At 42.5% G+C, this 17,342-nt stretch overlaps 1 protein-coding gene across 2 annotated transcripts in view; it reads right to left on the reverse strand.

The window, feature by feature from the left end:
- NUF2 (NUF2 component of NDC80 kinetochore complex) overlaps nt 1-16,325 on the reverse strand; it is a 36,391-nt gene extending 20,066 nt beyond the window's left edge. For both annotated transcript variants that reach the window (XM_007075666.3, XM_015534636.2), the window contains exons 1-9: nt 16,208-16,325; nt 12,758-12,906; nt 11,432-11,506; nt 10,390-10,466; nt 9,832-9,893; nt 5,032-5,129; nt 3,818-3,891; nt 2,424-2,520; nt 1,071-1,133 (exon numbers count right to left, since the gene is read on the reverse strand). In XM_007075666.3, coding sequence (XP_007075728.1) covers nt 1,071-1,133; nt 2,424-2,520; nt 3,818-3,891; nt 5,032-5,129; nt 9,832-9,893; nt 10,390-10,466; nt 11,432-11,506; nt 12,758-12,880 — 669 coding nt within the window. In that variant the 5' untranslated portion in view covers nt 12,881-12,906; nt 16,208-16,325. The remainder of the gene's footprint in view (nt 1-1,070; nt 1,134-2,423; nt 2,521-3,817; nt 3,892-5,031; nt 5,130-9,831; nt 9,894-10,389; nt 10,467-11,431; nt 11,507-12,757; nt 12,907-16,207) is intronic.
- Nucleotides 16,326-17,342: the final 1,017 nt, after the last annotated feature.

A 17,342-nucleotide genomic window follows, 5' to 3' on the forward strand; every position in this document is an offset into this window, starting at 1 on the left:
ATGAAATGAAAAGAACGCAGATAGCTTACAAAATAAGAAATAACAGTAAACCATTGAATCAAGATGTCGAAATCACTAAGAACCAAAAAAAATCAAAATTAAAATGAGGTGTTTTTTTTCCTACAAAAGTGACAAAGAGAGCAAACTAAAAACATCCAATTTTGGCAAGAGTGTAGGGAAAAGAACACTCATATTGTATCAGTAGAAATGCAAGTTGATATCTTTTTAGAAGTCAGTTTAGCAAGGTGGATCAATTTTAAATACTTTTTCAAGTTTATTTATTTATGTTTGAGAGACAGACAAAGAGAGTGAGCAGGGGAAGGGGAAGGAGAGAGGGAGAGACAGAATCCCAAGCAAGCTCCGCACGGTCAGCACAGAGCCCGACGCGGAGCTCGAACTCACAAACCGTGAGATCACGACCTGAGCCAAAACCAAGAGTCAGAGGCTCAACCGACTGAGCCACCCAGGGGCCCCTCGGTGGGTCGATTTTACACGTGTGTTCCCCTTAACCCAGAAATCCTACATGTGGGAATTTATTCTAAGATGAAGGGCAGCAGGTGCACAAATATCGACGCCCGTACGTGTGTAGCCCGTACACGCTGCTGTCCGATCGCAGAAAAATTAGAAGCCAGCGGACGTCTATCAACAGGACACTAGAAGTAGCTACGTTAGCCCAACGCACAACCATGGGTAACCATTTAGATGATGAGGATCGACGGTGACGTGCTAACTCTCTACACTCTTTTGTTACGTGAAAGCAGGCAGGTCTGAGGCGTGAAGGGTCTAGCATTCCCCGTGTACAATCACACGTGCTTGTCCGCAGAGACAAGCGTCATCTGGGACACATCTCAGACTGTGCGGGAGCTTTCAGGTGATTTTTGCTCTCCTCACACATTTCTGTGTTTCCGTTTTTTGACAGTAGTCAGCTATTGTATTTAAATTGAGAAAAGTTCAATTAGTCTCGTTTTAAGGAAAAAGGGAGAAACATGTGACCGTAACACACACAGTTCAAACATTCCTCACATAACACAGTCAAACCTTCAGGGCTAGTTATATGAAAAGGAGCTTACCAAACGCTTGGTTTTCTCTGAAATCTCTGACTTCTTTTGGGAATTTCCGTCTTGTAGCACTATCTAAGGAAAAAAGCAAACAACTCTTCTCTAATGATTCAAAATAGATTTAAATTTGCCGCTAACATAAAGGTAAGAAAGAAGAGGAGTTAAATGGATTAGACCATAATATATATTCTCAAACTTATCTATTTGTGATACCACTGCTCCAAAACAAGTATCTAACAGCTCCTCTACTAAGCAGTGAAGTCCAAATAAGTGCATAAGTACTTATGTCCTAACAACTCAGTAGCCCTTTGAAAAAGCAATATATACAAATTGAAAGAAAAAGATGTTTATTTTATTCTCAAATAACCACAACTACTCCCAAATTGGATGTGTGTACCTGTTGCACACTGCACAAATGCACACATCTTGGAATCAGATTGGACTCAGACAGTCTCATTTCCTGTTCTGAGATTTTTTCACGTAGTACTGGTTTTTTAGCATGGCCAATGTCAAAACCCAGGTTCACAAAGACACGAAAGGAAGGTAATGTGAGTTGTTGGAACTGTGGACTATCTTCAACAGGTGGTTCAAGCAGGGTATGGCAGATGCTGCTTATCATTGTTTCCCTTGAAATTTTAAAATATCCTGAAGCACCCCTGCGGGTTCGCTGTGGTGTCCAGGGTGCCATGGGACAGTTTGGGAACGGCGGGAGCAGAAAAAGGGAAATCCTAAAAAACTCTAGTCAAGGAGACAGCGTGTAACTCTGACAACACGAATAAATAACTCATGGTCAACAGAAGTATACATCCATTCTAAGGGGCACAAGTGGGCACAGCAAGGTACCCTGCATCTTTAGCAACTGGAAGTAACATTCCCTTACCCCTCCACACCCACCAAAAAAAAAAAAAAAAAAAAAAAGCGGTGTTTTTAAATTTTAAGCTAACAACCGTGAAAATAAAACGAGACCTCGCTCACGTGGAGTCGGGAGGCCAGGAGGGGGAGCCCTCACCCCGCACCACTCCATGTCAATTACAGGAAGCCTCGGCAACCGCAGGCCCAATGCTGGCAGGAGGTTCGTGGCATCTCCACTGGGAATCCACTCCCCCAACCACCGCGCCACTCAGCCAAGGAGAAGCCACCAGCAGCCTCAACTTCTGCTTTTCTTCCGTGGACTTTCTTTCAAAGTCGCCCCTCCCCACCCCCTCCTTCTCCATAAAGTAACATCGCTCTCCTCGTCCGACTAGCCCTCGGCTTGTGCTCAGCTGACGTGTACCAAGCTGCAACTCTCTGCTCTTCCCACATAAACCCATTTTTGCTGATAAGATTAACTGGCTGTTTCATTTTTACGGTCAACACAGCTGATACCGTTTTCTGACGAAACTCTTGATTCAGTGATTGCTGCAGCTCCTGAATATCATCTGAAAGCTGCTTGAACTCTGCTTGTTCTTCGACTGGAACAGAACTAAACATAGCAAAATAGATTAAAATGACACATATCAAGTTCTTAACTGTGCAAGGCCAAAACCGTCCCTGTCCTCAAATAACTCAGATGAAAAAACAAGAAACAAAAAACTGTTTTCATGTGTCTGAATTCTCATCCTTTCATGTGACAGGGGTTTAAAATAGACGACCTGACCTCTACGACACAGAAAATAAAACTCAGATGGGCTCCTTCGGCCTCCCACCTCCCAATCTATGGATGGACTCCTCTGCACTCATACCTGCCCCTTCTAACTCGGCTCCTGATACGAGGGGCGGGACATCCCTTTCTGTTCGTGCCGGTTCCTGCCTGGCTGCTCTCCTCCCCTCTCTCTCCTGGGTCCCGCATTCCTTTACTCTGCCCGTCCTTCCTACCAGCACTTGCCCACGTAAAGGTCTCTGCCCTGCGCGTGGCTCTCAACTTCGGTTTTGAGACGCGGTCTAGAACTGTGGTTTTTGCTATCACTTCCCTGGCTGCTAGCGCGCCGAATAATCTTGACATGCTTTCAACTGGCTATTTGCACGTATTCCTCCGTAAATCCCGTTTTCAACCTTTGCCCATTTTTCTCTCATCCTTTGGCTCCTGGTTTGTACATGTGTGTATCAGGCTTCGTTAGGGACAGGGCCGTTCTGCTGCACATGCTGGAAACACCTGCTCCTGGTTTGTTACTCATCTTTCCCCTTGGCTCACGCCAAATTTACCTGTTACATTTTACTACCTGCCTCCTACCCCTAGACTTCACAGCTCCCGGCTGTCTCTAAATCTACACACGGACAGGTGAGGAATGTTCTCCCCGAAGCAGGTCAACTCAAAACCGTCAAGAAATCAGAAGGGATAAAAAAAAAATCCCTCTGCTCAAAGTCCATGTACCTGGCCAAGAAATCACAACTCCTGAATGACTCTCCCCACTGACCAACGAAGCAAAACAAAGCTCTGTTGAAGGAGTAAAACTTGCCCAGAATTAACAGACCTTAAGGAACAGAGGCCAGTTAGGCCCCTACACTAGTAACTCCAGACACAACTTAGGAGGTAAGTTCACGGCTTTACACATCTCAGGCTAATTTCACTAACCACAAGGATAAAGTTAAAGAATATATTATGTACGAAGAGTTAGAAAGAAGGAAAGCTAGTTTTTCTTTTTAGAACAGGTAAACTTAGACCGTCTGCTATTTAGTGAGGGCAGTGGGGGAGACCTGAAGGGGACCGCAGGACTGCAAAGTCCTACCCGCGATTCACTCTGCGCCCCGAAACCGTACTTATTCGTAAATCTCCGACTTACTCAAGTCTCTCCAGTTTCATCAGTGCCTCCTGGTGTGCAGTATTCAACTGGTGCATTTTGTCCACAGAAGATTTCTGTTAAAGCAAATTTTGTATTAGTGCTTTTCAATATAAACAGCGATGTGTTTCGAAAAACATCTACCGGTTCACACCACAGAATGCTTACCCCTCATCTTTCACCATCAGAAATAAGAAATTTAAGAGAGAACAGGCATTCGTGATGAGTGAACTAGAAACTTTCTTGTTCACACACAAATGCCCAGTTCCTACCATAGGCAGGCACTGCGCTAAGTGCCAGGAACAATACCCAAGAAGGCGAAGTTACACTTCGGACTTAAGTAGCTCCTAGAAGAGTCAGACACACGCCCGGAAGACCGCAGAGCAACCTGCTACAGGACTAGATACAATGACACCCAAACCCGACGTGGGTAGCGGCTGGGGAGGAGTGTCCCCGGGGCTTCGTGAAACCAACAGATGTTTGAGCTGTGGCTTAAAAAATGAGAAATCAGCCAAGCAAAAGTGTATGTTTCTGTGTGTGTAGCAAATACGTGTGTAAGCTCTGGAGAGTGTGTGATGTTGAGGAAGCATAAGCTTAACGGGATTTGTGCAAGGAAGCACTTACATACACACTCAGTGTAGCTGGAGCTTAAGTTCTAATTGTCTGGTGGTCCTCTGGCACTCTTCTAAGAATATGATAACCCCACACTGAGGACAGATGGAAACAAATCACACAGATGACCCATAATCTTTCCAAATTCTCTAAATTGTTGGCGAAACGAGTTTCCATCTGTTAGAGTGATTTACTTGGCTTGAATCTTGTAACACAATGTTGGGCAAGCTTGATAAACAGAACATCCTTTTAGGCTATTTTTTAGAAAGCAAATACAAACCTCAAATATCTAATTAAATAAAAACAGACAGATTCGTTACTATTTCTCTTCCAATTCCTAATATAGGAAAAGGAGCCTCAGCTACAAGAAGAAAACAAAAGGGAACAAAAGTTCCCTAACATGATCAAATAGCAAAGAAAAACTCCTTTTGGTAGATGCTTTCCAGTCATTAAAATCTTCAACTTCACATAAATATTAAAATAAATTGGGCTCTAACAGCCATACGACAATTAGATACCCACGACAACTATTTCAAAACAGGTTAGTAGCTCATAAATGATGTTACTGATCTGCTATGTGACCCCAAAATATATTTAAATCTTACGTATTGCCAAAGAAATTCCATGTATGTCTCACGGCACGCTTCTCTGAAGTGAATAAAGTTGATAATGCCACTTAAAAACCGACTTGTTCGTTTTGCCTCTAAAACAGAAAGCAAGACTCCTTAAATAAATCCTGGAGACAATGTGAAAATAAAAATTCATCCTCTCCCACTATATACGTGGCTCAGTTTATAGAATAAAACTGAGAATGTGCTATAATTAGCCAAAGTGCAAAAAAAATGTGCTCTAATATAAAGATCAGAATGATCTTTGCATTAATAACTAAAAAAGAAAAAAAAATGGCAAATCATTTCTGGCTGAGAGAGAATGATAGGGAGCAGATTTACTCTCCCATCTTAAACAACTAGGAAACCAGACAAAATGTATGAAGCAACAGATTTTAGACACCGGACAACAGGCACCACAGGACAGCAGTCCCCAAGACAAACACATGAGTGAACCCTGTTCATGCACCAGCCTGCTACTTGGGACTTTTCAGGCTGGGAGGGAAGGACACCATCAGAACTCACAGGTCCTGCTGAGTCACAGAGATAGAGTGTGGAGTTTGGGGACCCCAAGGCAACTAGAATTTACGAGTTCTAGATGCCTTGGCCTCTCCAAACTAATATCTTCCTGACAGCCTTTATTCTATACAGATATTGTTTGTTCAGGAACACAGAGAGACACATCAGCATTAAAAAGGGATGATTTTTAATTTTTTTTAACGTTTATTTATTTTTGAGAGAGAAGACAGAATGTGAGCAGGGTTGGTGGGGGGTGGAAGGTTGCAGAGAGACAGAGAGAGAGAGAGAGAGAGAGAGAGAGAGAGACAGAATCGGAAGCAGGCTCCAGGCTCCAAGCTGTCAGCACAGAGCCTGACGTGGGGCTCAAACTCATGAACTGTGAGATCATGACCTGAGCAGAAGTGTGAGGCTTAACTGAGACTGAGCCACCCAGGTGCCCCGGGGAAGAATTTCTTTTTTAAGGCCCGAATCAAACTTTTATACTTAAAAAATATCTGAAATGAAAAATACACCAGATAGGATGAACAGCAGAACGGCCTGAGAGATGGATATATTAGTGAAAATGAAGACAGGACAATCAAACCTATCTACAAGGCCAGAGAGAAAAAATGAATAGAGTATCTATGAGCCGAGAGACATCAAGTAGCATAACAAACGTGTCATCGGAGCCCCACCAAAAGAACTGGCAGAAAAAACTTATAACAGATATCTGAATATTTTCCAAATTTGATAGACACTATAGACATAGGCAAGGAAGTGAGCAAATCTAAGTTGGGTCAGGGGGAACACGACAAAGAGAAATGCCCCAAAAAGCACATCATAATCGAACTGCTAAAAACTTACGATAAGGAGAAAGTCTTACAAGCAACCAGACGGAGGAGAACCAAAAGAGATAAGTCCAGACTAAATAAGCAAATGGTTTGGATTATGAACTTTCACGTAAGAAGAGTTGCAAATGCCTTGGGAATTGGAGCGGAGAGGCCCCAGAAGACGTGGGATGCTAGAAGGCGACATGTCTAGTGGAAAGGTAGACTAGGGAAAGAAAATCTCTCACGCCAGTGAGGAAAATGTCAGGTAACACTGTCTCTTAGCCTTATCTCTGGCAAGAAGACAAACACTGAGAATTCTAAACCCGGAGCCGACTACCATAGTGATTTCCGGTTTGAATTCAACTACATATGTGGTCTGAGAACTACCAAAATTAGGAATTAAAAAGTGATCTTTGTCCAATGATAACCCCGGAACAACTGCCAAAGGCAAAAAAGTATCTCAGGAGGGATGTGGCCTCAACCCCAGAAGCAGAAGACCGCAGGACTACTCTGTTAAAGACAGACTGTTGAACAAGCTTAAATTTATTACACTGCAAAGGCACACGTGCATGTGTACGTTAGTGCACACACACACACGCGCACAACACACACAGAAGACACAACCTGTCATCAGTGTGTGGGATGCAGCTAAAGCAGGACGAAAAGGAAATTTATAGCACTAAACACCTGTATTAGGAAAGAAGAAAGCTGTCGCATTCATGTCCTCAGCTTCTACTCAAAAAAAAAAAAAAAAAAAAAAAAAAAAACCAGTGGGAAAATAAAGAGCAAATCCAAAGAAAGCATGAGAAGAGAAGGAATAACAATAAGCCCAGAAACCAATAAAATAGACAAAAGAAATAAAATACAGAAAAATCAATGAAATCAAAGGCTGGTTCTACAAAAAGATAAAATTGATAAGCCTCTAGCCAGACGGGTCCGGGAAAAACAAGAGTGAAAAAGAAATGATAAATATTAGAATGAGACAGGGGACTTCACTACTGAGCCCAAAGACTGTTAAAAAATGATACAGGAAAATTACGAACAACTTTATGTTAATAAATTGCCAATTTAAATGAAGTGTATAAGTTCCCTAAAAAGGGGAAACACCAAAGCTCACTCAGGAGTTTGGCAATAAACCACCAGCATTTGATATTATCAGTGTTCCAGATTTTTCCTCTTCTAATAGGTGTGCAGTGTTTGGTCAACTGATTTTTTACAAAAAGTGTTAAGGTTAATTCCATGGGAAAAGAATAATCTTTTCAGGGGCGCCTGGGTGACTCAGTCGGTTAAGCGTCCAACTCAGCATTTCGACTCAGGTCATGATCTCACAGTTCGCGGGTTTGAGCCCCGCATCGGGCTCCACGTTGGCAGCGCAGAGCCTGCTTGGAGTCTCTCTTTTTTTCTTATTCTCTCTGCCCCTTCTCTAAGTAAATACAGAAACTTTAGAAAAAAAGAAAAAAAGAAGAATACTGTGGTGCTGGAATAATTTGATGAGTATATGCAAAAAGGAAACAATATGAACCTTGACCTTACATAATATATAAAAATTCAAGCATTAAATAGTAAAAGCATATTATAGTATGCTTAAAGCAAAGTATCTGAGTAACTCTTAGCAACCAAGATTTTTTTAATAGTACATACAAAAAACTGGTTTTATGAATCATAAATGAAAAAACTGATCAATTAGAATCTTCAAAATGGAAATATATTTTGCTCTTCAAAAGACACTATTATAAAATTAAAAAGGCAAGTAATGGGCAGAAAATATTTGCATAATACATATCTGGTAAGTTATGTATTTTCATATCTGAAGAAGCCATACAATTCAGTAAGACAATTCAAAACATAATTATTAGTTAATTAATTAAACAAACAAACTCAAGCAAATGATTCAAAAAGACACTACACCAGAGAAGATACGTGGATAGTAAATAAGTATATGAAAATATGTTGCTATTAGTCATCAGGGAAATGAAAATTAAAACCATGAGATAAAACTATGTAGCCGCTAAAATGGCCAAAATTAAACCATTCTGATACCAGGCAAGTCAGGAGAGGATATGGAACAACTGAAATGACCAGATGTTGCCGATGGTGCGATGCCGCCACTTTGGCGAACGCTTTGGCAGTTTCCTAAAACAGTAAGTATGCATTTGCCCCGTGAACCAGCATTTCTACCGCAAGGTATTTACCCGGAGAAATGAAAACACGTGTTCTTACAAAGACTTGTAACCTAACGTTCCGAGCAGCTTTGTTCATAACGGCCAAAAATTGGAAACAATTCGAATGTCTCTCAACGGGTCCCTGAGTAAATCATTGGGTAAATAAGTTGTGGTTTATACTTTCAAGAGAATATTATTCCAAAATAAAAAGAAACAAAGTACTAATAAATACAATTAACATGGACGAATCTCAAAAGCATTCTAAGTTGAGGAATCCGAATGCAAAAGGCTACAGATTATTTCATTTATATCAGATGTTAGAAAAGTCAAGAAACTACAGTGACAGAAAGCAGCCCAGCAGTCGCAAGGGAAGGGGCGTTGGTCAGAAGTAACCAACTGCAAAGGACCTGAGAGAACTCTCGCAGGGTCATCGAAATCTCTATACTTGACTGTGGTAGTGGCTATACAACTCTATACGCCTGTTAAGATTCACTTAATTATACATTTAAAACTGGTGAATTTTTATTTTGTGTAAATTATACATTGATAAACAAAACAAAAAATTACATCAGAAAGAGGGAAAAAAAACAGTTTTAAATGGCACACTGAATCTCTTGCAACATAAAATAACTTGACATAGAAATATCAAAGAGTCAGGGGTGCCTGGGTGGATTGGTCGGTTAAGCGTCTGACTACAGCTCAGGTCATGATCTCCCAGTTCTTTGGTTCAAGCCCCACACCGGCTTTGCACTGACTGACACTGCAGAGCCTGCTTGGGATTCATTCTCTCTCTCTCTCTCTCTCTCTCTCTCTCTCTCTCTCTCTCTCTCAAAATAAATAAATAAACTTTAAAAAGTAAGTAGACATATATCAAAGAGTCAAACGAATTAAGGACATTTAAATAGTTAAGAGAAATTGACATTTTAATCTAATATCAAGGCTCTTCTTAGCAGTGCTAAAAGATATTCTCTTCATGGTAAAAAGTAATTCTTACATTTGATAAAATTGTAATGAAGAATCCGCTATGCAATATCACAGCTTGTATATTACTCATAAGCTTATTTTCAAATTTACAGAGTGTTTTTTAAATGTAAGCAGTTAAGAAAAACAGATCAAGAAAAGAGTTTTTCTGCAGATCTACGAAAGAAAAAATTCCAGTCATAGGAAATGAAAAAATTCATCCTTAAGAATGGGATACACTTTCTAAAGCCAATTTCCTACAGTTTTTTTTTTTTACATTTGTTAATGGAAAGGTAATATATGAGATTGGAGTCAGATATTAAAAACTGTTTCAAATTCCCACTTACTTGGATATAGGATATCAGCAATCTCAAAGTCATTCACCCGACAGATGGGCAGAAAGGAGTCCCTTGAAGACGAAGGAGAGAAAGAATGTCATAAATTATATACAAACCATAGGACATAAACATTTCATTTTCAGAGAGCTCTCTGGAGATGTTTCTCAACATCAAAAGACCAAGTCAGAAGCCTACTACCGTGCATAATCCTGCAGTACAGAAACCTATGTTTTGTGCACACTCTACGGGTATTCATGCCATACCAAGGTATAAATTCTAATAAACAACACACACTTAGAGGTACTAGGACTCTTTAAGAACTCAAAACACTGCCAACAATTTTAGATTCACAACATCTCAAAACTTCCATCGCAAGCAGGGTTCAAAGTGCCACAGAGGGAAGCAGTTAGTTCTATCCGGGGCGAAGTCTGCAATTTTGAACGTACTGATGGAGTGGAGAGGGAGATGACAGAAATTCTCTCTCCAAGAAACCCTGTCATTAAGAAAGCTTAATGTAATGCGCATGTGCATGTAGGTGGTCCAAGAAAATAAAAGCACTTTACTCACAGATGAATAAACAGATTGCTAACTGGCAAGAAGCCTTCCATGATATGTGGATACATGACTTCTGAGTTCACGGGCATCTAGATGTGACACATCACAAAATCTAAGTTACACACTCATTGGACAAAACGAGAAAAATCTTCAACCTCAAGATAACTTTAGTCATAAGTTAAGATTAAAATAATCCTATTATCATTAAAAACATTTTTAAATTCAGCCAACAATATAGATCCTAGCACAAAACTAGAGTTGTTGCTAATATTATAATCTAGGTTCACAGCAGGAGCTCAGTAAAGATGTTTCAAATGAATGAAACAATGGAGGGGTAAGGCTAGCGCATATTAGGTATCAGGAACCAGGCTAAGCATTTTCTACATATTCTTTTTTAATTTTCACAAGAACCCTAGGACAGGCTAGGACATATTCTTTTTTAATTTTTACAAGACCCTATTTTATAAACAAAGAAACTAAGCCTTGGCAAGATTTCATAGCAAATAAGCAGCAAAGCCTTTGATTTTTAAACAACATGTAATCATACTGGTGAGATTCTAAAGATACTACATTTTTAGTTAAAACTTCAGATAATGCCCTGAAGATGTAACAACGACAAAATTAAGAAAAATGACCTTTCCTACTAGAAATATCTAATTTGCTAAAAGCTCAGTTGCCTCATTTCATTTTTTCCCAATCTTAGTGCATATCTTCTCCCCTATTTTGGGAGTCCTGCCCCGGAAGAGAACAGAATCTGTGGAGACTCCACCGTCGTTCATTATTGTCTCTGCAGACCAGTCTGTACGTCTGTGAATACGTGCACAGCGTCGAGGAGTCGTGCCATTTAAGTCTTTTACTTCTGTTCTTGTCTTACTAAGGCTATCAATATAAGCCACTATTATGCCTAAGATTCTTCTGTAGGTGACATTAATTTTACATAAGCCTTTGACTTTGTTAAAAACAAAGTCAAGAACTTCTTATCCTGAAACCAGCATGCGATGCGAACGAGGGAAATACAGCAGAAGAACGTAATTTTGCCTCATCTTAAACCCACCATGTAAAAATGCTCCAGTCGAATCCCATACACTATTTGCAAGGCTCGCATGTAGATCATGTTCAAGACTTCGGGCTACAAGAGAAAAACAACTGTTCACACTCGGACGCGTGACTGTAACGCTGTGTCACTATCATCGTCACCATCCAATATTGTCACCACTGGATGCAGAGAAGAAAAGAGAAACAAAATGGCTCTATTGCCCTTGAAATATTCAATTTTTCCAAATTTTAACACACTTCTACACTTACCAGTCTGTTCAGATGTAGTAGGTGGTGAATAAGATTATTTGTCTCAGCTTCTGAACAGAATGAGAGCAAGTATATTCAATCCAACCCAATCCAATCCAAGCAATCCATCCACATTAGGGAAGGGAAGAAGGGTTAGTCTTTCAAAACAGATTGCGGACATGTGGCAAAAATTAAAGCACACTGAGGGTGGGGTGTTCTGTTTTCTTTTCGTTTTTTAAACAAAGACCATGGGCAAACTTAGTTCATGTTCTAGATGTTAAGGTTTCCCAACATGTTAATAGTTTAAGTGAACACCATGACCTTGGGGATATAAACTTAACAGGGTAGCCTGGGATTTTTTAAATGTTTCCTAATACAGTAGTTGCCAAACGCTGGCCTGTAGAACCTGTTCTGTTCCATATACAAGTTCATTTATTGGGAGATTATTCATTCCCTTTTAAAGAACTAAAAAGGCACTGAGATCACCAAGTTTGAGTTCTACATCATTAAACCAGGTTTTATTATGTTATCACTTCAAGACCAACACAGGAAAATGGAAGGAGACTCTGGGATTTTCTGTGACACATAAATAGTTCATTTTTGCATTTAATAACTAAAGAAATAAGAACGATGCCTGTCAAAACAACTCAATCCCCCCTTGGGGCACAATGCAAGAAAATTAATCTGCAAGCTTCCAAAGAGAATTGTTTCTAAACAATTTTTTTGTGGTTGGAAACCACCTGGAATAGGTTCCTTCAAGCCCTACCAATAAATAATGCACTCAGACCACCACTCCAATAATAATAAAAAATTTAATATACTTTAATACGCTTATGATTTAGAAGGTTTGTTGTTTTTTTTTTTTTAAAGAAAACTACCATATTAAAGAATTGAATTCCTAATGGAAATGTAGAAGTCACCCCAGATACAGACTTAACATTATTTTAAAATTACAAGAAGTGAGAGATTGCTTCTGGATTAAAATGACTGGCTTACATCAAAAGGTAGCATACATGCCCTTCTCCACAAACACTGCAGACCTAAGTAGTTTCATTTGTATTTAAAGGCCATCACCCACATGCAAATCACATATTACCTTTGGATTTGGATAAAGATCATTCTTGGAGAGGTTTTTACCATCAGCTCCTGTTAAGATTTTGTTGCGAATATGAATCACAATCTCCGCTACATTGTATCTGGGGAAAGACAAAGTTTCCATCCTGGGAATGTCCTGCTAGCCTGAGTCTGAAGGAAGAAAAACAAAGATCAGTAACCTGGCAAGAGCAGCTGATCTCTTGATCCAGAAGCTGATAAACAGGAGTAAAATTAACAAGCCGAGGTTGAATATTCATAGTAGTGATAACTATCATCAAACATCCCAGGAAGAGAACACAAATGGCATATATATAAAAATCCTACATCATACATCTGAATTATAAATGTGGATATATGGATCCTAAAATATCTTTTATTCTGAAATGGCACCATCGTTCTCTAAGTTTCCTAACGCTGTTCTCTTTCATATGGGAAAGAGGACTTTGCATGAATATACCTGAAAAAGCATGTTTTTTTTTCTTTTTTAAATTTGGGGGGCATGGAGTTTAACAAGTTTGGTCCTGAGAATTATTCTTCAAACCAAGATACAGAGGCAACCCTATCAGCAGAAGCTGTATATAAACAGTAGCAACAGAGGGCACATAATAAAACCGAACTCTGACCTTACATTCTATGCAATGTACACATAGTGAGACGGGTAATAAGATTTAAGATGCACATAGGAAGAAGAGAGGGGAAACAATACAGGAGGAATAGAATGCTGCAACTGGAAGGCATTCCAATCACCGGAGAAGAGAACTTTAAAAACAACAACAAAAACCACTTGCCCCTCAGGGCCCTCAGAGGTACTCCGGCCTGTGCCCCTAGATCAGTAGTTCCCACAATGTCGCCCACCCCCCCACCCCCCGCCCCAGTGGGGGGACATCTGGCAATGTCTGAAGACATCTTTGGTTGTCCGGACTGGAGTGGGGGCGCTACTGGGACCTATGGGCAGAGGACCAGCACGCTGCTGAACAACCTAATGCACAGGGCAGCCCCCCACAGCAAAGAATTATTCCGTCCGATTGTGGATACCGCTGAGGTTAAGAAACTCTGCCCTAGAGCCTTTAACTGTTCTAACGCCTGCCACAGCGTATTGCGATTGTGTTTACAGAACGGACACTACACTTGGAGCCCCGGTAAGCCAACGCTTTTTCACTTTCTTCGTATTTCTAGCTGTGCCCAGGAGAACAGCAGTAGTGGTAACACAGCAGGAGGAGCACCGGAGAGCAGCTCCTGCCTCCGCCACTCAGTTAACAACACCCGGTTTATTACATACGGACCCCCCACTCTGTAAGGCAGTAGCGTAACTCAGGAGATCCCGTGTGGCTACGTTCCATTTTGCAAACAAACTGAAGTGACCCACAATTCTGGACGCCCAATTCCTTAGGTTCCTAATGTTTCTTAGAACACTACAGTTAAAAAGCAGCTTCGGTAACTTGCCTCAACTCTGATAAACGTAGCAAGCCAATCTGAAAGACCATTGGCAAGTAACTTCCCACTTCTGCTTGAACACGTGCAAACATCACAAAATTCGCTAACTCTCAAGGCAACTTCTTCCCGCTTCACTATGGCTCTAACGATCAGATAACTCTTGGGCAGACTGTGCAGAAATCCGTGCGTTGTAACCTTCACCCACCGGTCCCCTTTCCAGTCTGTGCAGCTACAAAGAGCATGTTCATCTCTGTTTACGTGACACCACTCTCAAAAGTGTGAAGAGAGCTACCACGTCCCTGTTCAGCCGCCTCTTCTCTAAGGTTAAGCATGATGTAAGTATAGTCGCTCCTCACACATCACTTTGGAGACTTTACCGTTCTACTCACTTTCCTCTAAAACCAACTATTTTGTGGTCAATGTCTTCTTAAAATCTGATGCTTAAACTGAACACGAGACTCCAGAGATGGTTTGTCGAGGGCAGCAGATCAATACAGTGACCCTGGCCACTGCTGCTCTGGTCTACCGCTGTAGCACTTACTGTCTGTCTGTCTGTCTCCCTCTCTCTCTCTCACACACACACACACTCACGCACACACCCACGATCAACTAAAAACTCCCAGAACTTCTCCAGTGCGACCCACTTTTATGAAGCCAGGACTTCTCCATGTTTTTCTTAGAGAACTATTTGAACCTTAGGCGAGGATTTGCACTTCCCATCACTGACCCTCATAAATTCAAGCTTTCATTCCATAGCCCGCATCTTTCTGACTCCAAATCCTGACACACCTCACATATTAGGTGTCCTTTTCAGCACAAATACACATTCCACATTTTCATCTAAGTCACAGATTTAAAAACCAACAAGCTACATCTGGATCAAGGATCGTCACGCTAGAGAAAGAGCAGGTGTAAAAGACCTTCGTAATCATTGTCGCACATCCTTCTCCTCTCTGCCTTGCACACTCTGTTATCAGATTAACCCTTATAAACATCACATGCCTCAGGTAACATCGCTACAAAAATACTTCAATTACCCTACCCACCACATAAATTCAAATTTTAGCGTTGGTTTCTGAAACCTTCCAATATTTAGTAACTCAATGACTTTTCTGTTTCACGTTGGTCTCCTCCAAGATGTTTCCCAAACTCCCAGTGCTTCTTTTTGGAATCATCTGCCATTTCCAATTTCAATTTCAGTTCCGATTCATTTTTGGCCGGTGGGGGGAAAGGCCTCCCACCTACACCGTCTGAGCTCTCTCCTGGGATAAAGCATACAAATGACCTAATAATATACGTAGAGTGACCCTCAGAGAGCTTAGCAAGGAAGCAGAGATTATCTGCTAATGCTCACTCCGGTTTCTTATGTATTTGCAACACCAAAGACGCTGGGCCGAGTAGACGTTGGCAGAATACCTCTTAAATGGTACACACTTCGTCTTGCTAACACAAACTAGTTCATGGAAGTCAAAATTCCGGGAGGCAAAGGCGATAAACAAAAACAAACAGAAATGACTCTCAACCTCAATAAATTAAGTACTGTAAAAAGTTTCCCGAAGTCGTTCAGAGAAAAGGATCGTCCCACGCAGGCACAGTGCCATACATGTACGGCTCTTTCCTTCGACGTTTGGGTTAAGTATGTATGTTTGCCTTTCTTGATTTTGTGGGTAAGCGATGTGTGAGCAACGGAGGTCTGCAGGAAGTTGATGAGCATCTCAACCCTACCGCCTTCTAAATAAGCGGATTAACAGTACATATAAACACAAGCTGCACACGGCCAGCTTCAGCTCAAGTGTCTTCTCACACAGTCTACGCGGCACCAGACGATACTCGTTCGTTTCGTAGGAACGGAGCCTAGGTTGTTTCTGGGACCAACGCCAAATCCAAAGAGCCCCCACCTCCCGGGGGCTGGCTTCTCCGGCCTCCTCCCCAGCGCTGCGCGCAACGAAAACACTGCCAGGCCCGGCGTCCGGGCTCCAGTCCTCCCGTCCTCCCGTGTCCGTTCGCGTTCACTTACCGCGCCAGCCGCCCGCGGGAGAGCAGCGAGCCCCGGGAGGTCCTGCAGGCGAAGGCAGAAGTCGGCCGACAACAACCGTCGACGCTTTTCAAACTTGCCGCCTCCTCCTGGAAGTCCCGCCCCCTCCGCCCAGCCCACTTCCTGCGCGGCGGCCGCGCCGGGTGCCCGTAAGGCTCAACAGACTCCAGGCGGGCGGGGCTTGTGCTGCGAAGCGAGCGCGCCCGACTCCAAGCGGAACCCTTTTTCGCGGCGTCGGCGTCCAGTCGGACCTGGAGTCCGCAGGACGTGGGGGCGTCGCGGCTCGCCGGAAGGGTCGGGCGTTTAGGGGGTGGGGTGCTGCGGCCTTCCCCCGGACGTTTGAGAGCGTCTGGGGCCCAAGGTGAAGAGCAAAAGCCAGCGAAGACGTCCTAGAGTCTTGAGCCAAGCTCAGAGTGAGAAGGGAGAGGATGTAGGGCTCCCCGTGGGGCAGGGTGAGTCCCAGGGTGATGATAATACCGATGATCTGATATTGACCGTGAGCGCACGCGTTCTGTTAGGCCACATTAAAAGGGGGAAGGAAGGAGGGGCGAATAGATACTGTCATCAGATGAGGGATCTGAATCAGAGACGTTATGGAGCTGGCCCAAGGACGCGCACGGTAGTCTGTGAGTAGCACGGCCAGTATCCTGACACAGGCCCCCTGATCCGGCGTTGGTGAGCACGACTTCGAGAGGTGGATGGAACCCACGAGTACGTCTGGTCAAAGCCGTTCACCTTTGCCGACAGGCGAACGGGGGTTAGCAGTGATTTGTACCAAGACAGTAAGCGGCACTGTCTGTAGCAGAACCCAGGTCTCCCGATTTTAGCTCCTCCCTCCCTCCGTGCATCTCTCCATAGAAGCCAGGCGCTGCAGGTGCTGCCCAGCACCAACTGTTCCCCAAACGTGCCGGTCCCCCAGTGAAGGGCCCTTCATACATGATCACAAGCCAAGAGTGTTGCAGACTGGACTAGATGTCATTGGAGAAGTCCTTAAGTTTTATGGCGGTTTGGGACACGGAGAGGCCATAATAGGACCTGCGTCTGGCTGCAGGCAGGGTAGAGTATTAGCTGGTGAGGGTCGTATGTTGGATGGGGAGTCTGGACTGGATAAAGTGAA

Source organism: Panthera tigris, chromosome F3 (genome assembly GCF_018350195.1).
Source record: "Panthera tigris isolate Pti1 chromosome F3, P.tigris_Pti1_mat1.1, whole genome shotgun sequence".
NCBI classification, from domain to species: domain Eukaryota; kingdom Metazoa; phylum Chordata; class Mammalia; order Carnivora; family Felidae; genus Panthera; species Panthera tigris.